The sequence below is a fragment of the Chironomus tepperi genome, unplaced genomic scaffold (genome assembly GCF_022539635.2).
Source record: "Chironomus tepperi strain 1889 unplaced genomic scaffold, CSIRO-AGI_Ctep_v1 contig_170, whole genome shotgun sequence".
In the NCBI taxonomy this organism is placed as follows: domain Eukaryota; kingdom Metazoa; phylum Arthropoda; class Insecta; order Diptera; family Chironomidae; genus Chironomus; species Chironomus tepperi.
This window is the reverse complement of record NW_027226292.1, coordinates 484,086-504,061: the sequence shown is the minus strand read 5'-3', so window position 1 is coordinate 504,061 and position 19,976 is coordinate 484,086. Positions and strand designations below refer to the sequence as shown.

At 27.1% G+C, this 19,976-nt stretch overlaps 3 protein-coding genes across 3 annotated transcripts in view; 1 reads left to right on the top strand and 2 right to left on the bottom strand.

The window, feature by feature from the left end:
- Positions 1 to 91: 91 nt before the first annotated feature.
- Positions 92 to 1,291, bottom strand: LOC139088706 (uncharacterized). Its single transcript, XM_070637970.1, has 3 exons — positions 1,151 to 1,291; positions 695 to 777; positions 92 to 550 (listed from the first exon to the last, which is right to left on the bottom strand). The coding sequence occupies exons 1-3, from the start codon at positions 1,289 to 1,291 to the stop codon at positions 187 to 189; spliced, it is 588 nt and encodes a 195-aa protein (XP_070494071.1). The 3' UTR covers positions 92 to 186.
- On the bottom strand, positions 1,291 to 4,085 carry LOC139088704 (uncharacterized). The gene is made up of 4 exons (XM_070637968.1): positions 3,903 to 4,085; positions 3,545 to 3,624; positions 3,412 to 3,479; positions 1,291 to 1,895 (listed from the first exon to the last, which is right to left on the bottom strand). Exons 1-4 carry the CDS (start codon positions 4,044 to 4,046, stop codon positions 1,558 to 1,560), a joined length of 630 nt encoding a protein of 209 aa, XP_070494069.1. The 5' UTR covers positions 4,047 to 4,085; the 3' UTR covers positions 1,291 to 1,557.
- Positions 4,086 to 9,962: 5,877 nt separating this feature from the next.
- Ser (protein serrate) overlaps positions 9,963 to 19,976 on the top strand; it is a 30,135-nt gene continuing 20,121 nt past the window's right edge. Inside the window, exon 1 of the mRNA XM_070638045.1 lies at positions 9,963 to 11,513. Within this exon, the coding sequence (XP_070494146.1) occupies positions 11,436 to 11,513 (78 nt within the window). The 5' untranslated portion in view covers positions 9,963 to 11,435. The remainder of the gene's footprint in view (positions 11,514 to 19,976) is intronic.

Genomic DNA, 19,976 nt, shown 5'->3' with positions numbered 1-19,976 from the left:
AATGAGTCGAAATTTATTTTTGAACGTATGCAATATGAGAAGAAGACACTACTTCATAGTGTGAATGTTTTAACAATCTTTTCAATGAAACTGGTTTTTAAACATGTTTTATTTGGAATTTCCATTCTTTAGTAAAGTAGTTTTTACAGTATTTTATAGTATTGCATTTAATTATTTAGCATTTTTTTATTGTCTGTTATCACATTTTCCGTAGTAAGCTCTTGTACTACCAATGCAGCAATTATTAGCACACTTAAATTTGTCATCTTCATCTCGACAAGTTAATTGGAGAGTAGTAGGATCAACAACTAAGTGAACTTCTCTTCCAATGATTTTTTTGTATTCCTTACAACCTTCTTCACTATTAAGTGAACTGCAGCTTCCTTGGAACATAACTTTTCCAAAATCACAGGAATTTTTTTCACATTTTGGAACTGAACTTTGATGTGATAAAGTTAATATATTCCCTGCTGGACATGGTCCTTGAGTATAGGCTGGGTAACATTTTTGTGTAGCTGGATAGAATAAAAATGATGGTTTGCAATCGCATCTAAAATTGAAATGTTTTAATATTTAACAATTAAGAAAATATTTGTCAAAATCTGTTTCCCTTTTCACAATATCTCGAGTCTCAACATAAATCTTTTCTTTTCAATTCATACTTTTATAGTTTAGAAAAGTTAAGTCAACTTACACCCAATCAGAATCATTGTCACCGGGATATAAAAGTTCAGTTTTTGAGTCGCATTTAGCTACATCTAAAATTGGTTTTCTATTCTGAAAATTGAAACATAATTAATGTTAATATTTGCTTAAGATTTTGAGAATTCATTAGATAATTTTAAAAATAATTTGTTATATTTCAGAATTCTGGAGTAAAAAGAATAAATTCCTGATAATAAGTTATGTGTATATAACACAATCTCAACAAATTAATTCATATTAAGTTGTAAAATATTTTTGTTTAAAAAATCCTGTTAATCATTTGGAAATTCCCTGTGATAAGACTACGCTCAAGCTCTCTTATAAATTAGAATGTTATTTTATGCTGACTATATATAGTAATACATATTAATTATTTTTATTATTCTACTCTAATCAATTTGTCATTTTTAAAATTATTTCCATTTGTGTTCTATAAATTACTTACATGAGTAGATGTACGATTTTTATTCGTATCTTCAGTCTCAAAGACTATTCCACTTCCATTAGATCTATTACTATTTGCAGCAAAAACTTCGATAAAATTCATGACCGCAAAAAATGATAAGAAGATTTTAATTGAAACCATTTTATAATTTTCTCAGAGAGATTCTTTTTATTGTGTAAATAAAATCAAGTAATGATTCTAAGCTACGTCTTAACAGTAATAGACGATCACCACAACTGATCTATCTCAGCATGCTTTGTTGTTATTCCCATATGTTGTTGTTAAAACATTGATAATTTAATGTTTTACACTACCTAGTTGAACAAAGCATTAAACATTCAACATTTAAAGTACGATTATAATACTTTGCTTGTTTTCCACAATCAGCTGTTGCTCTTGACAAATGACTAATACAATCCTAATATATTTCTTCTTTGAGCTGTTGGTAATTTTGATTTTATTTTAATACACTTTTCTTGGCCTATTGAATGAACGCAGCATAATCCATTGCATTCAAATATATGATCATCATCAGCGCAAGTCAACTCAAAATTCGAATGGCTGACTGTTAAAAATGTTTTTCGTCCAATTAGATGATAAAATTTTTCACATGGCTTAGAACTATCAAGTGAATGGCATTGTTTTTTATAATACACATCCCCGTCTCTTATGCATTGATTTGTAATACATTTAGGAGATTTATTTGATTTTGATAATACTAAAATTTCCCCATTTTTACAAGGTCCTGTTTAAAAAAATATTAATGCATCTTTAACATGTTATAAATGAATTATAAAAGTCTTAATATAGTAAATAAAGCAGATAAAGTAATACCATCTCTATATAGCTTCGTTTGATTACTACGGAAAACTTTTGTGCCATTACTCCGATCTGACAAAGAACATGCTCATGAGAATGGTTACAAAATTGACCATCCCACATAACCAAAATATTCCATACATATTCCGTTGACATTGAAGGAAGATCTATGTACTATCCTAAAATAGTACATCTTTGTAATACTCATGTATAACATAAATGGATTATCCATGTATAGTCCAAATCTTTTACATGTATGTATTATTTTTGTTTTTTTAGTCCAGACAGACAATTTTGAGCAATTTTGCAATTTTTCCAACTTTGAGTTATTTGTTTACATAAAAATTTAAAAAATGTGATGTGAAAAAAATGTGTTTTAAAAAGTATTTTAAGCGTTTAAGTCTTAATCAGGGTCTTAATATTGTTTGGTAAGTGACCTTTTAAGCAGAAAATTATCAATTTGGTAAGTAAAATTTATTTATAATACTTAAAATTTTAAAAATTCTGTAATTATAAATCATATTAATTTTGGTCTGTTTTCTCTTCTTTTTATCGATTTTCAGATCTTTTAATATCTCTTTTAATCTAATTATTCTTTTTTTCCAGGAAATTAATGATTTTTTTTGTAGGTTTGTCATTTTGTGAGTTATAGCATTAATTTTTTTATTCTTTTCTTTTTTCTCTTTTTAGTGCATTGATGGATTGAATGGAGAACTAATTAAATTATTTTTGAAATTTAAAAATGTAAAATTCATGTTAAATAAAGTTTTGGTTTCGCAATTTTCATTAATTACCAAAAAAATTAATTTTATTCTTCCATGTAGAACCATACAAAAGTATTACATAAGTGTAATACATATGTATTACATTAATGTTCCATTAAATCATCCAAAAAATCTAACATCCTGAACGACAATAACGTCCTTAGGACGATCCATGTACTATCCTTAAGTATCGTACATGGAAGATTTTTAAGTAATACGTTGATCTTCCATTTGTGTCAATTTGGCTATGTGGGATGTTTAATTTTATTGATTTAGAATACTCACGAGCACGTTCATTTTGGAAAGCATGCTCATTGTCTATTTGTGTGCAATAAGAGATCAAAGATTTAATAAGGATAAAAAATTGCATCCATAGCATAGATTGAATTATATTATTGTAGGCAATTAATACTTTACAATTAATAGTAAAGAAAATTATCAGTGCAATTATGTAATAATTAATGGATGATAGTCTCAATAAATATTAAATATTGAGAATTGCACACTTCTTTTTAATAAACTTGTAACTTAATAAATGAACATTTCCATAATTTTAGATACTTTTTTCATATTGGCCAAAAAGAATAGATTTAGTATTTACATAAATGTCTATACGTTATGAATTACTAAGAACGTTTTAGTTACTTGATCAGTTTTGTTGTAAATATTTTTTCTTACCTTGTTTATATGCTTCATAGCAGCGTGCATCGCCTGGGAAAAACAAAAATCCGGGCTTACAGTCACAACTAAATAAAAAAGATTATTTAAATCATATTTCTTGTTCTTTTTCTTTTTATAACTTTTAACATACATCCAATCCAAAAAATTATCGCCCGGATAGAGGTATTCGTTCTCCTTGCATCTTATTTTATCCAAAATTGGAATTCGGTCCTGTTCAAACCGAATAATTTATAATGGGAATTTCCCAGTATTTAATTTTTATATTTTAAAAATTCTTATTTTAAACAATGTTAAATAAAATTTCAATTCATAAATATATTATTAACCAGAGCGGCACAAATGAAGAAGGTTCCGCTACGGAACTTTGAAAGCTCTGCTAAATCTCTTTCAACTACCTTAGCCGTATGGCCGTCAAATAAAGAAGGGTTCTATTTGGTAACTTCTTCATTTATGTCGCTTGAATTAAAACTAATTTTTATTGCACTTACATGGGACACTCTTTTTATGATAGGTAATTCGTGAGGATAATAGAAATTATTACTTTGAATATACCTTTTTTGTCTTTCATTTACATCTGAAGATAATACAAAAACTATAAATGTTAAGAAAATGCAAAATTTTGACATAAACATTTTTTTAATTCACTAGAATCACGTCTTTTATTAAACAGATCTGCGATGAAACTAATAAGCAAGAAAAACCTGCAAGAAATTGCGAAAAATTACTTATGAAAAAAAAACAGTCATCTAGAAATTGAATAATTTAAAGATTATTTTTTATACAGAACCCTGCTTTTAGTTTGAAAATTTTTTTCCCGTTAATTTTATATCATGACACACATTGATCTCGTATAGACAGTCAAGTAACTATGATCTCTATTGTCATTTATCATAAAATTATAAAAGATTTGTTTATCTTATAGTTTAACAAGTATTATCAGATACGTTTAGAGAAAACTAGAAATCTAGAGAAAATGAGCTTTATTCAAAAAGTTTTTGTTATTTTTGATTTTCTAAAATGTATCTCTTAATTAAGGTTCTCATTTCTAATTTAGTAGATAAAAAATACTTTTAATGCGTTTAATTTGTAGCAATTACTTGCAATTGCTTACAACATTATAAATGCAATAAAAAATTAACTTTCATATAAATACATTTTATGTTTATTTACTTGATATTATGTCACATATCATAAAAAAATAATTTAGTAATAATATTATACACGTCGTTCAATTAAACTGTGTTTGGAATAAGAATGATTTGTTCTCAATTATGTTTTGAACTGCTTAAAATTGTATCAATGAATAGAAAATAGCTTAAAACCCTCAACTTTTAAAAAATCTGTAATGTTGTCAAGCAACTAGTTTAAAAGTGTATTTTAAGTCTATCATATAATCATATAAAAATAGGGATGTCAAACGCAATTTCTAAAATGTACCTCAAATCCTTAAAAAATTGGAAGTAATTATTCAAATGATGTTAAAATGTTTCTAATGAGAGCGTCAATTTACTGTAAAATTGAAATCACTAAAATTATGGTGAGTCAAGGATGGAATTTTTTATTTAGGGTATTTGGATCGTAAAATTAAATATAAGTTAGAAGCATCCGATCCTATAATACATTTCTGAATCATTCCATTTAAATACCTTGGTAAAAAATGAAAAATTAACAAATTTTAATGAAAGTGAATACTTATGTACCTAATTAAAAATCTTTGAAGTAAGCAATTTTTTAAAATCTGATTAAAAAAAAGTAGAGAAAAAAAAAACTGAGCGAAATTTTAAATAAATAAAAAAAGACTTTACTGGATTTCACGTACAGTATAATGCCAGTTAAAGTTCAGATATGAACATAAATAAAGATGAAAAAATTGGGAGAATTTTGGGGTCACGACAAAATGGAATCGAAAAAAATTTATTATCAAAAAAACGTTTAATCCTATATATCGTTCTTTTATGTTCCAGAAGCTGAACAGAATAAAAAAAAATCACATAAAAGAGAGCAGTAACAGAGTAAAAGTTATAATGTGAATCTCATCAAGTGCATATTCATTTCGTTAATTTGATGAAATGTAGCGAATAACGAGCATAAAATAGCATGATTATATTACGACTTTACCGCTTACAATCGTCTTTTGAAAAAGCATATCTTGCGATAATTTCATCATTTAGAAATGTATAAGAATGAAAAGAAATAAAAAAAAAAATGTGCATAAAGAAAAGATTTTAACGATTGGGAAGGAAAGGAAAGAATTTTGATAGAATCAACGTCGTGGATACTTTAAGCGCATTTAGTTAAAATAAATATTTGGCTGATTCCAGTTAATTGAGTCTAAGTAATCTGAATAGAATTTGTTGATTTAATTTAATTTTCATTACTATCCCTTAACATACCATAACATACAAAGCATACTCATATTAATTAGCATACTCAAATCATTCTTTTTTCATACAAATAAGCATGCACAAAAAAGTGAGCAGAGTATGCTCTTTGTTTGTTAGGGATACTGCTCTAGAAAACCTGCCTGAAACGTTATTTCTGCAGCTATTCTCTTAGTGAACGCGTTTTTTCCAAAAACACCTCAAAAGCAAATCAACTTCATTCTTCCACATACTTTTTTATTGAATTTGAATTAATCTTTTCAATCTTGTCACTTTGTGTGTCAGGTGTCAAGGCAAAAAATAATTTTTAAAGTGAAAATAAATTAATGCTTATGTACATTTAAGAAAAAAACATACACACGTATGAGCTGGCTTCCTTTACTTAGCGCTGCTTTTTATCTTTCTTCTCACTCCAAAAACTTATTTTGGTTAATGCCCTCGACGATGTGTCACTGCCGATCCAATTTTTCAACATTATAACTTTCATCATCCATTACATTTTCTGCAGATCTCCTTGGTATGTTGACTTCTTCTTATTGCCTTTTTCACTTTATTTCTTGCTTCTTTTTAATTTTATATTTATTTTAGAAATGTGTATAATTTAATTGTCTATTTAAACGCCTCTTTAATTGATATGTTTACGTAAATATCTTAGTGAATAAATTGGCAAAAATAATACACTTTTTAATATGCACTCATTAATGAATATGTACTTTTTCTGTTGTTAGATCGCTCTATCTATCTAAATACAGCAATAATAATCAAAGCGGCATTTAAAGAATCAACAACCAGTTAATAAAGAAAATAAAGTAAACTCATTATACGGCAATGTGAATAATTTTTTGTTTGATTTCAGTAAGTAAATATTTTTTAAAAAAATGTTCTTTACCAAAATTTTCAATTTTTGTTTCTATTTGAGTAATAGAATTGAAGAACTTTTAAAATCAGTAATTTTAGGTATGCAAGATACTCTACATGGAAAATTTATATTGAGATGTTTACTTTTAAAAACAATTACACTAAAATTTCCACAACTTGAGTGAAAACATAAACGAAAGCATTAACAATTTTTTTATGTTCATGAATGTAGATATAATGATGCAGACAAGTTAACTAACTATATTACGATATAATATTGCCTTTTTATTCTTATTATTATTACTTTTTAAACATCATAAACTTAATAAAATTGCTCATTAGGCTAATGTGAACGGTAACTCCTTTCAACTCCATTCATTATATGTATGTGTAATTAAAATATTAAGTTGACTGCTTGATGGAGTTAAGTATCTTTCAAATTATCATAATCTTGTCAACGTGTCATTTGAACATTGTTTATTAATACGCTTCATTTCGCTTTTCTTATTAATAAATATACGATGTCAATGCTTCTCTCCCAGGTATATATGTAAGTACAAGGGAGAGGAAAGAGAATGAAAAAAAAAGAGAAGGCTTAATAATAATTTGCATTTTCACCTGATTCCGTTTATTTCTTTTTCTTTCTTTCTTCCTTTTCAATTCAATGAACAACTTGTTTCTCCCTTTTTAATCGAATTGTAATCAGCCTGTTCGTCGCAATGTTCTCACAGTGATTTAACCCATAACAGATCCAGATATCTGAATCTTTCAATATTATTGAATATAAATATCGCAACTACGTAAACGTCAGATTTTTTTATAATTTATAATATATGAAAGCGAAAATTCCAACATCTGGCTTCGAAAATAATAAAAAGGAAGAGATGATGATGAAAATATATGTAAAATGAAGTTATCTTAAGCGAATTACGATAGCGCATTTTTTTTTTCTTGGGGATATCCAATAAATGTCAATTAATATTTTAATAAATAAAATTGTGGTTTTTGTCGTTTTTGAAGAATGTTCTAAAATAATTTTAGAGTTCCAATGCCATGAAGACATTTTAGTAGTAGTTTAAACTTTTTTATTAGCGACTAAGTATAAATACCCTATATATTTAATTGAAGCAGTAAGATGCGAACGAGTAAGTAATAAAAAAGATTAAAAACAAATATAATTACTATGTAGACTATTTTCATTGCTTTATATCTATACCACGTGGCTTTAAGACATAAATGTAAAGAGGAAAAAAAAAAAATTCTTTCATTATTACCTTTGAAATCGTTTATGTTTTTTATTTTATTTTATGAATGTGCTGTATGTACATCCATATTTAAGATTACTTAAGGTGAAATAGCAAAGATGCACTCAAATGAGATGAGAAAATTGGCTTTCGATATGGCAAATGAAAAGAACTTTACTGTTGTTATTGTAGAATGGGAACAACATGGCATACATGCACTTTGATAAGAAATTTAATGCATTAATGATGATAATTAATAGTTAAGTCAATATATATTATTTTATATCAAATAGTAAGACTAAGATCGAAAATATTTCTCACCTTCTTTTGATATTCTCTCTTTTTTTGTTGACATTTTATCATCATATTTACCTTACGAATAGTTTGACAGAATGCCGTTGCGATCTCACGATAAGTTTTATGTTATTAATCAATAAAAGAAAAGAAAAGAGAGGAAAAAAAAAATATCTTTCACATATGTCATTCGTTTTCGGTCATTTCTCATGTTTACTTAAAAAGAGCTTCTCAAAAAAGAAAAAAAAAATTAAAAAGTTTATGAAAAAGAGATCATTTCATGCTATTTATGTACATATTGGCAAGTTCATGGTGCGGTGCGGTACAACGCTCCATAAAAGTGTAAAAGCGCATAATAAAAACTACATAGTGGAAGTAAAAAATGATGATACAATTTACAAGAATTACAAGATAATGGCAATTTTTTTTAGCACATATCTTTATGAGCATTGCATTTACATTGTTCACAATGTGCGGCGGCAAGTTTTATTAACTTTTAATGCATTTTATTTTATATACCTTCTTTTTTTATACACACATTCATTCACAGTATATGCAATAAACATTTAACATTTTTTCCTCTTTTCACAATAGTTATTGGTAGTTTTAATAAATTGTACAACTTTTCCAGCCATGTGACTCACACATTTCAACGTGCTTTTTACAAAACAGATGTGTCATTTCTTTTTATGTGTCTTTAAGATTTTCAGAATTGTTTAAAATTAATTAAGTTCCATTTTTAAATTGTTAAATGGTCGATAATTTAAATCCATCTGATTAGAGCCAATAGTACCCGACTAGTCTTTGCTCCACGACACACTTCAGTATTTAATTTTTTTTTTGTCAGTACATACGGTATTGAATATATATTTTTGGAAATTGTTTTTTAAAGATATTAAAAAAATATAGATGAAATATCTCCTGACTCACATCTTGCTAATCATTGGATTCAGGAATCTAAATTTTTGCAAATACCAATAAAACCTTGAATAATGGAATTAATGGAACGTTGTTCTTTTAAGAATTTGTATAAATACAATGCTTTAAAGCTTGCGCGTGATGTGCATCTTGTGATTTAATCTACAAAATCTCGATTGGTAAATGAGGACTTCTTTGTCCATTCTTTTTATTTTTACTGTTTAAAGTCAATTGAATTAAATAAAAAATAAAATGGGAAAGAAAAGAAATGGATAACTGTTTAATTTTCCATAAGTCTCGATCAATATTTGATTGCATAATGTGTGATTAATCTAACATCTCATATTTGCTTAACGCAAATAGATTATTTTCTATTATTCCGTGGAAAAGAGTCATGCATATACATTGGGATATAATGAAAGAAACAAAGATTATCTATATGTAGATAGATTTATGATGGAAGAAATAGTTAAATTTAACAAAAAAAAAAAATTGAGAGTGAGAGAAGCAAATAAGTAAGCAAGTAAAAAATGTAATGTAATATATAGCGCGGTATAACAACACAGGAAAAAAAATTCGGACCCTCAAAGAAGTCAATCGCTACTCTCATCACAGCACCGCAAAATGTAATTCAATAATTACACACAAAAATATAAAAATTTGAAATGCGGAGAATGAGAGCAACTTTTAACTATTATACAAATAAGAGAGCGCGTGAGGGTTCGATTGATATAAAATCAAGAGAGGAAGAGAGAACATGCCTTTGAGTTAAAGAAGAATTGATGATGAGGAAAAAAATATCGCCTCAAGCTTTTTCCCGTTGGCGATTGAGCAGTTTATGTTTATCGCTGTTGCTGAACGGTTGCACAGTTATAAGCCTCGCGGGAATAATCCAATAAAATAAAATAACATTTTTGCAGTGCATGAGCAAGGCATAAAAAAAGTTAAGAAAAAGGAAAGGAAAGAAGACAAGACAGGCTAAATTATATCGTGAAAAAGGAATAAACTGAAGCAGCGAATGTATAAAAAAAACCAAAAAAAAACTCCATTAAAATTTATATACATCTGGATGGAAAAAGTGAAGTGCGATAAGAAAAATTGGCTTACATTTTTTGTGTGTTAAACTTTAATTTTCTCTTTAAAAGATTGCTAAAAAATAAATAAGAATTCCAAGGATTCTCGGTAGTAATAAATAAATTTTATATACATATTTTGTATTGAAGCACATTAATGTACATGCAGTTCTGTGTAGAATATTTGTAAGCAAAAAAAAAGTTAATTAATTTTTTTGTACCCCTACTGTATTTGAACCATAAATCGAATAAACTTTTCATCTGAACAAGTCAGTGCAATTAAGCGGAAGCAGTCAAGAATAATTGTGCAATTTTAAAATTTGTCATAAAAAAAAATTGAAATGGATTCTTGTGTATGATTCCTATATAAATTTATTATCAATTTCTTAAAATACCTAATAAAATAAACCTGTGTGTTGTTCACGAATCAAACGAAAAAAAAAAAATAATTTTAAAGTGAGGTGCATTGGATGAAATAAACACCACACGAATGTGCAAAAAACACGAATGAAAAGTCTTTAAGTTCTTATAGCACAAAAAGTAAAATAAAGAAGAATGTGCATAAGTTTTATGTGAAGATAAAGCATATTTCTCGGGAATGAAAACGGCAAACAGCGCGGAAAGATATTAAAATAAAATTAAATCTTAAAACGTGTGGAAAAATGAAAATTTATGCACATAGGCTAGCACAAAAAATATAAAAAGGTATACATAAATAAATAAGCAAATGAAAAGCAAAAAGTTAAGTTAAAAAAAAAGAAAAAGAGACGAATGGAAAACGGAAAAAGAGAAATACGTCTTTAGCGTAAAAAATTGAATATTGAAAAATGCATTTTTACCATAAATTGCATTATATTCGCTTAATTGATAGTTTGTTCTCATGTGCTTCACAAACATCTTCCGTTTTTTATACATATTTCCACTGCCAACTAATATAAAAGATGCTTCTATGCAATTGTTACAAGATAGACATTTATAGAAGAACACAAAACGAAAGAGAAGATTTATTTCATGCAAGAATAATGTTGAACATGCTGTCATTATCATCATCGTTGTCATCAACTTGTGAAATTGGATTGATGATTTGTGCCTAATTAATTCTCATATTATAATCTAATAAATAACGCACATCAGCATCAGCAACAGCATCATCGACGATCATCGGGGTTATAAATATTTACACATTTAGATATAGATATAGGATTGACATATATATGTACACAGGAACAGGAAGAAACTATGATTAAATTAAAATGAGAATGGAAAATTTACATTCATGGATTCGAATTGGAATATTCATATTTATTGTGATCTGTGATTTCGTTCCAAACGTAAGTTGATCCCCATTTTTTATTATTTCATTTACTATTCCTTTTAGTTCTTATTTTTCTTTTAATTTAATGTTATTTTTTCATTTCATTTGAAATTTGCATTTTTTGCACTTTAACTTTTTTACATTTTTATTTTTTATTTTTAAATCGCGATTGGGGGTTCTTCAGACTCGATGCATTATTTTATTCATCGTCCTGGTTTTACAAATTTATTCTCGAAATTTTTTTAACTGTGGTAGATGTAGTTTAATTAAAACTATTTCCTAGCTGATTATTATATAAATGAGATGCTTATTTATTTAAGTTCAAATAAAGACTGAACTTTTGTATGAAAAGGGATTTTGAACCATGTTTAATAAATGTTATTCAAATTACAAATGAACGTTATAAGACAAACTTTAATTTCTGAAAAAATTAATGTTCAAATGTTAAGTAATTGAATATGTTTGCCGAGGATTGCAATCATATTGATGAAGTACAACTCTATTCTGGTGCATTAGTTTTCTATTCAGAACCTCTATCTTGAGTCGATTCCTTCAATTCACCTCGTGTAAAAGTTAAATGATGTTCAATTTTTTTTTTCTCTTCCTTCTACATATTCATTTCATTTTATATTTTCGCACACACCAGGCAGGAAATTTTAACATGCCACGAACACTTTACACCTCGCTCTTACTTGGTTTTATCTCAAATACGTGATAAAACTGCTTAAAGACTTCTTGATGACTTTTTAAACAAAAAATGTAAGAAATAAAATGCTAACATGTAAATTTCTTCATTTTCTCATCCAATAAGTCACTCTATATGGCTGCAAAGTGCCATGGAGCATGTGAAGCACTTCTTTCACGAGATTTTTTTTTTCTTTCTTTTATATTCATCATTATTTCAATTTGAAATGAAACAAGTAAAGAAGGAAAGAGAATATAAGAAAAAGTGTAACATCTCTTTTATAAGTACAAAGCATATATTTGAATATGGATTCACATTACGGTAGAATTCATAATTTTCCATAGCCTTGAATTTGAATCACAATGCCTTTTCCGCTGCGTTAATTATTGCGATATTGTCTCAGTGGATAAAACAAGTTACAAAGATGCATGTTAGATAAGTATGATAAGCGCATACGGATGAACATTGTAGCTTTTTCTAGTTCTCTTTTATATATCTTTTCAAAACATTGTTCATATTTTGTTCCTCCAAAAGTATACGAAAGACAGTCAGACAGATCAAAAAATGGGAATTATAACTTGTCATTCTAACTCTAAATGCGTCTGTAATATAAAGAAGAAAAGAATGAATTGAAATGAATGAATGAAATTGAAATAATACAATTTTATTCATCTTTTTATCTTTTCTCGAATGAAAAAAATTTTTTGTACTGAAAAGTAATTTATAAGTGAGAGAAAACTTCTTAACTTAACAACTTCCAGTCTGGTGCGAACGAAAGATTAGAGGCAGAACAAAAAGATTTTTTTATAAGAATTGATTAGTTCCAATGGTGATGATTTAATAAGACTGTTCTAAATTCTTTAGCAGCACAAAAAAAACATATTCATTTTACAAGCAATTAACAACTGAATATAAATTGAGAATTAATTATAGAAATTTTTTAGTGAATAATATATAGATAGCAAGTTAATAAGAACGATATTGTTAATTAGGGTGAAATATTGTGAAATTTACTATTATTATTTAAATGCATTGTTCTCATTTTAATTGATGATAAAAAATTTCATTCAAAACTATTCAAAAATTTCTTTTTCGGAAACTATGAATGAAATAATTTAATAAAAACTCGAGTAGAAATTCTGAGATTAAGGAAATCGTCTAAATATTAACAACATATTGAACAATAGCAGTAAAACGAAATTGTTAATTTCTAAATTTTCTTAAATCGCGCAAATTTATTTCTTTTCAAAAAAGCTCATCAGTCAGGTGCTCATTATTGACCAAACATTTTCAAAATGAACTACTTATAAGCCGCTTTACTGCTTGACCTGTATTTTTAAATATTTTTTTATTTGAAAAAGTGTTAAAGATAAATTCAATTACGAACAGATGGAGAAGTATTTAAGTGAATAAATAGAAAATTAGTTTGATGATGAAAACAACTTGAAAGCTTGAAAGAAATTTTCATCATAGATTAACGTTATATTTGCTGAACGGAATTTTTTTTTAACTTTGTATCATTTCAATAACTTGATATTTTTCAAGTTATTTGATGCAGTTTAAGCATTTAAAATAATCAATTTGAAGTATAAAATTTTATTAAATATTTGTTACAAAGAAATGTTACAAGAAGTTCATGCAAATAATATTTGTTGGATCGTGGATGTAAAGAGTAGATTTTTATTGTAACTTTCAAAGTAGATATGCTGAACAAACGATGTCTAAAATTTTATTTCGTTTTAATTTACGTGATTCAAATAATTTGAAGATATTAATAAGGAAGTAAAGTTGCTTCTCGAATTACAATTTCTATTTGTTTATAAAAACATTGGATGCATTCGGATGATATGATTTTTTTAAAAGCTTAATGCTTCATTCACAACATTTCAAATTCAGTTTTTTTCTACAATTTTTATAAATTTAGTATGTAATTTAATGCATGAGGAATTAAATATTTATAATAAAACATACAAGTTAATTAAATAAAAAATTAAGACATTTAAATGCAGTGTAATAAAATACTGAATAGTCATAAAATAAACTAAAACAAAACATATGAAAAAAAAGTTACACATGCAAGTTATTTCTAGGAATAAAATTGAATGATATTTCTATAGAGCATGAAATTATAAAATATTTAATTAATTCATCACATTTACAACATAGTTTAAATTCACAAGATTCATTTTTTCAAAACTCTTTACATTACATTAAAATTTAGAAAATTCGCAGAGCAGTAGTTCTTGATGCTTCATTCCAATGCCTTAAAAAAAGTAAATCAATTACATAAGACGTAAACTTAGTATGAAACAAATTCCTCGCATTGCCAATAAAAATACCTGGAATATCATAAAAAAATCTTCTCTCTTTGGCTTTTACCTTTATCAACTCATATTTACTCATATGTAAGTGCCGTGCATTGGATTAAAGTATTACATGCTTTACTTTTTATTTTCATTGAGTAATATTTAATGTCAATTAAGAAATATCGAGAAAAGCTATGCATAAATAATACAGTAAATATTACTATCATATTCCAGTCATTCTTTTATCGCAACTTTCCGAAATTCTTTCATAGAAATATTCCCCATAATGAAAAATGTTTACATCATCATCATCAGTCTGAGTAGCTTAAGCGGGTATTAAAAATGCAGAATTGATAAACAAATAAATAACATATATGTATGTTTTTTAATCTAATTCTCATTATATTGTCGCGTGGTGTCTAAAAACATTTTTCTCAATTCCTTAAAATGAGCCACTATGAAAATAAAAAACAAGGCAAAATTTACATTGAGAAGAGATGGAGAAATATTCTCTCTAACTGAAAATGACTGTATTTAATAGATAAAACTGTTATCTTCTCATAAAATACAAGATTTAAGCGCATAGCGTTATTTTAATTCGTTTGTTCCTCACTTGCCTCTCTTATTTCTCATATATACATAATATATATGTGATAATGATTTGAATCTGCGCTTTTCTGTTGCTTTTTTCTGTTTCTCTCGTGCTATATGCTGCTTTATATGTGTGCCATATCTGAAACTAAACATTTTTTTATTTTTATTATATATTTGTTACACACAAAGTGTGCTTGCTATTTCTTACAATTTATAAAGCGAAAACTAAAAAAGTTATAAAGCTGCTCATTTCAAATAAAGAATGATTTAGGCGTTTTTCACAATTATTTTGTTAATGCCAGAAAATACTTGAGGAAATCTTTAATTTTCGAATTAGACATCACATTTGTTACACATTCAATTTGCATATTTAGACATTTTAAGCTGATTCCTAAACTGTTTCATCAGTCACTCATTTTATTGATATTTAAAGATTAAAAAAGTTATTTCATTGAATTAAACAAATCTCATTTATTTAACCAAAAATGTGCTAAAAATATTCATTTCGTTTTATATTGAGAGTCAGACTAAAGATAATGGCCATATAAACAAGAAGCGAATGGTGGATAAATAGATAGATTGAAGCATTTTTCCTTTCCTTTTAGCTGATTAAAATTCACAACGGGTTTTTTCGGCCTCTGATCACTCTGATCATAAGATTTAAGCGCATATAGTAAATTCTCTAATCAAAAAAAAAAAAAAAATAACAGCAACAAAAGGCAAAAAAAGATTTTTTGTGTGTGTATGGAAAAATTGGAATTTTTCTTTCCATCTAAAGGCGATTGCAATCCATATATAGTATGAGGCGAATAGTTGAGGCATTGCCAAGTAGAACTTAATTAAGATCTTTCTCCTTACCAAATAAAACAGTTTTGATATTTTGTACAATATAAAGTACATATCAATTCAGTATAATATTATGTATGTTTATACACTACAGGCCAATATGTAGTATCTTCCCTTAAAAAGTAAACTATGGAAGTTTACAAAATCATGAGAGATTGAGAGAAGCAACAACAAATATGCAAGCAAGAATATAAAAATTAAACATTGAACAAATATGCTTATAATAAAAGATGTACTTATAAGGCACACATTCAATTCCACTTAAAAAAAAAGTCCTAAATGCAAAATATTTCTCACACGGTACTGTATATCTTTCGGCGAAAATATGTGGCTGTTCAATATGTACATACATACGAAGAATGTTCAAAAAAAGCACAGAAAGAAGAAGGTAAAGAAGCGAAAGAAGGCAAGAAGAAAGAAGATATAAAACGAGTAAAATAAGTTGATTGGAATTCAGTTTATTTGTTGCGTCGTTTTGCACTGATGTTCGCATCATGCATCAGGTGGAAAACTGCATTTTTATGCAAGTTTATATGTATTATATATACACAACACAGTAAGATCCAAATGAGAGACTCTATCTACATATTTATTGCAGAAAAATACTAAACATCAAGTTGAGGGAATTGGAATCTAATTTCTTGTGAATTATTTTATGTTTATCCTTTAATCGTGTAAATTTGCTGTTTTTAATTAAATATATTAAACAAATTAAAAAATAAATTAGTCAGTAACAAAATTACTATCGATTTATTCTAAATTCAATTTGTCTATAATTTGTGAAACAATTGACTACAAAAGTTATCTTGAATCCTAAATACTAACAACCTTTTTGTAAATTGGAAACGGAAATCACTATTAATTTTAATTTCCTTAAATAAAATTCCTAAGTTTCATCATTTAAAAATTTTGCATGTCCATTCTTAGTTTGTAATTTTGAAGATGAAAGATAAAGGAAAATGTAGAAAAACGCACTCATACACGTTCGAATGCTGACAATATAATTGATATAAAAAAAGAAGCTCTTGACTATTGATCGAGTCTGAAAGCAGCATAAAAAATATATAAAAAATTGCACAAGAAAGCACATGTTACTCTATGCAACAGGCATATAAATGCACGTTTTTTTCTCTCTCCTTTCATTCTTCCAAGCAGATTGATTATAGAAAATTTTCTGTAGTTTGAAAAATAATCTAGATAATTTTTTACCATTCTTCAATGAATATGCCTGACTTTGCCGAGGTTTTTTTTTCGTCGATTCATAATAACATGAAAGGAGAGCAAAACGTTACTAGCGCCTGTTTTTTGCATTTTGCAAAGCATCTGGCTTTCTAACACAATTAAATCGCTGATATTTTTCCCACAATATTGCGCACAAGAAGTAGAAAAGATATCTGTGCAGAGTGCGGAGATGAGGAAAAGAAGGAAATAACAAGAAGCAAAAAAGACACTTTATTTGAATTTTTCGATTGTTCTCAATCGCTCCTTTTGTTTTTGTGCCTTTTTTTCATTGCTTGTAATCTCTTATAATGGTAGAATAATGAGTCAATTATTACAATATGCCTTTTTGCTGTGCTCAATGAATACAACTTATGTATGTATGAATAAAATACTCAGATGTTTCTCTTAATGTTCACAAGACAAATTATTAATTGATTTGCATATGAATTAAAGAAAAAATTCTTACCATGGGATTTTTTCTCTTATTATTTTTATTCATTTCTTTTCCCTCTTTTTGGCATTTCTTTATTATACTTTCTGACCATTTTTGATGTTATTCAATTTGAAAAAAAAAAATATTCTTTCGTCTTAATTTAATTATTTAAATGGTGAAATATTTCAATATATAATATTATAAAGTAAAAAAAATTCAGCAGCACCCTACTAAAAGCGAAGCTCAAAGAGATCTAATAAGTTATTAATGTTACCATCTTAGGACAGTGAAAACAAACATAGACAGGTGGACATAAAAGCCGCTGAATTAATCTTTAACGCAAAAATAGAAAACTATAGAAAGAAAAAATTTAATTAAGAACATTGAATTCAGAATGTCCAAAAATTAAATTTAATTAATTAAAATATTTTACAGTGAATTAAGTAAATTACCTACGTAGACACATAGGTGGAAATTAATTGAAGTAGAAATGAAGAAAAATTTCTAACGTCGGTCTATGTATAATTTAACAATTTATTATACACTAATAATGACCAGAAACCACATCGAATGAATTAATTCATTCTGTTGTTCGTTTCTTGTTGTTTCGTTTAAATTTCCATTTCACTAGCGTGAGTAAAATGTAAAAAAAAAATATTAATAAAAAAAAAGAAAGAACACTTAGAGATAAACAATCATCACGGCAGGTGTCGAAGCCACAAAAATTATTATTTATTTGTAAATGATATTCATATAATATAATATGGGTAGTAAATCGGCAGGTAAGCAAGTTAAGAGCACATCAACATCATCATCAGCATTCTAATCAAACGTAAAGGCAAAAGCATTTAATAATCCATTTTCCATACGTGAGAGAAGCGCCGTTCTTAACTGCATAATAAGATTATGCAAATCGCAGCTTGAGCTTCCTTAAACGATGACAATTTTCTCTTCTTTTACACACCATTTCTCACATTTATTGATAAGTTCTGTTTGAGAACTTAATAGGTATTTTCGGACCAATTTATAAACTCATCCATAGATTTTGGATTTAAATATGTTAATCAAATTTATTATTAATAATGATGAGGCCAATATTGGTTTCGATTGAAGATTATAAAGCGACAAACGGTATGGCAATATCTGTGAATGAAGAGAGTTTTATGATAATTTTCCTTCTTATTAAAATGTGTTAAAACGATAAATTATCTTTAAACAGTGGGCGGGCAACGCCAATTTGAAGCTTATTAATTTTTTTATTATATTTCTTCGTTCTCACACATAAATTTTTATTTATTATTAATCGCGTTAAGTCATTTCTTTCTCTCGTTTTCTGTCGACATCAACGAGTGAGAACAACAACAAAACAACAAACAGAAGTGATCACACACAAAAATATAATGAATGAGACATTGAACAGGTAGCATTCTCGTCTACCTTTAATATCTAATAATCATAAATTGTATATCTCTCTATTAGTTATTATTAATTTTCTTTTCGACAAATTTTTCTTCTCCTTCCTCGCTCTGTATTATTACCATTATTTTTTCTATTTTTATTTGTGTTTATACATATTCCTAGGAAATATGCCAAGTGTCTTTAAAATCCATAGTAAGTGACTTGTCAGAAGCCCCAAGCAGCATTTTAAATGCTATTGTCACTCAATTAAAATAGAAATATATTGGGTAAATTTGAATTGTTTTCGTGTTTTCCATAACTGCAACGGCTTGTTAGTCACAATCAATCGATCTATATAATAAAATAGTGGATATAAAACATCGACATTCGCTTCAATTTTGATGATCATATGTATGTGATATACGATTTTCACATTTAGGTATTGAGATAATTATGAGATTTTTTTCTGTATGATAGTTATAAATACCATTTTAATTATCCAGCATTAACTGTAATGAGTCTTATCTTCATGATGTAAAGTTTTTGCATTTAAATTAGATTAATAAGCATTAATGATGTGAACTAAATATTAAAATCAAAAAGTCTCATAAATCTTTCGTTCCGTGTCGAGATAGAATCTCTAGTCGAAAAATTCCAATCACGAGATGAGAAGGTGCATTTGTGCACAAGAAAGTGTAATGAACATGTTGTATGTAACCACACAACATTCAAATTTATCCTTATTCAAAATCAATCGATTTGTTGCCTATTTTGGCGTATCGAAATGCTTAACCAGATTAAAATTTTTCTATCTTTCTTTTTCTACTACCTTATAACATTTTTCATTCATTCAAGCTTATTTTACATGTTTTTCTGTTTTGAAAAAATAAAATCATTTTTGAATGAATGAATTGAAAAAAAAATAGGAAATTCGACAGAAAATTCAATTAATAAGCTCAATCTACCGTTTAATTAGTACTTTTCCATAATTTTTCT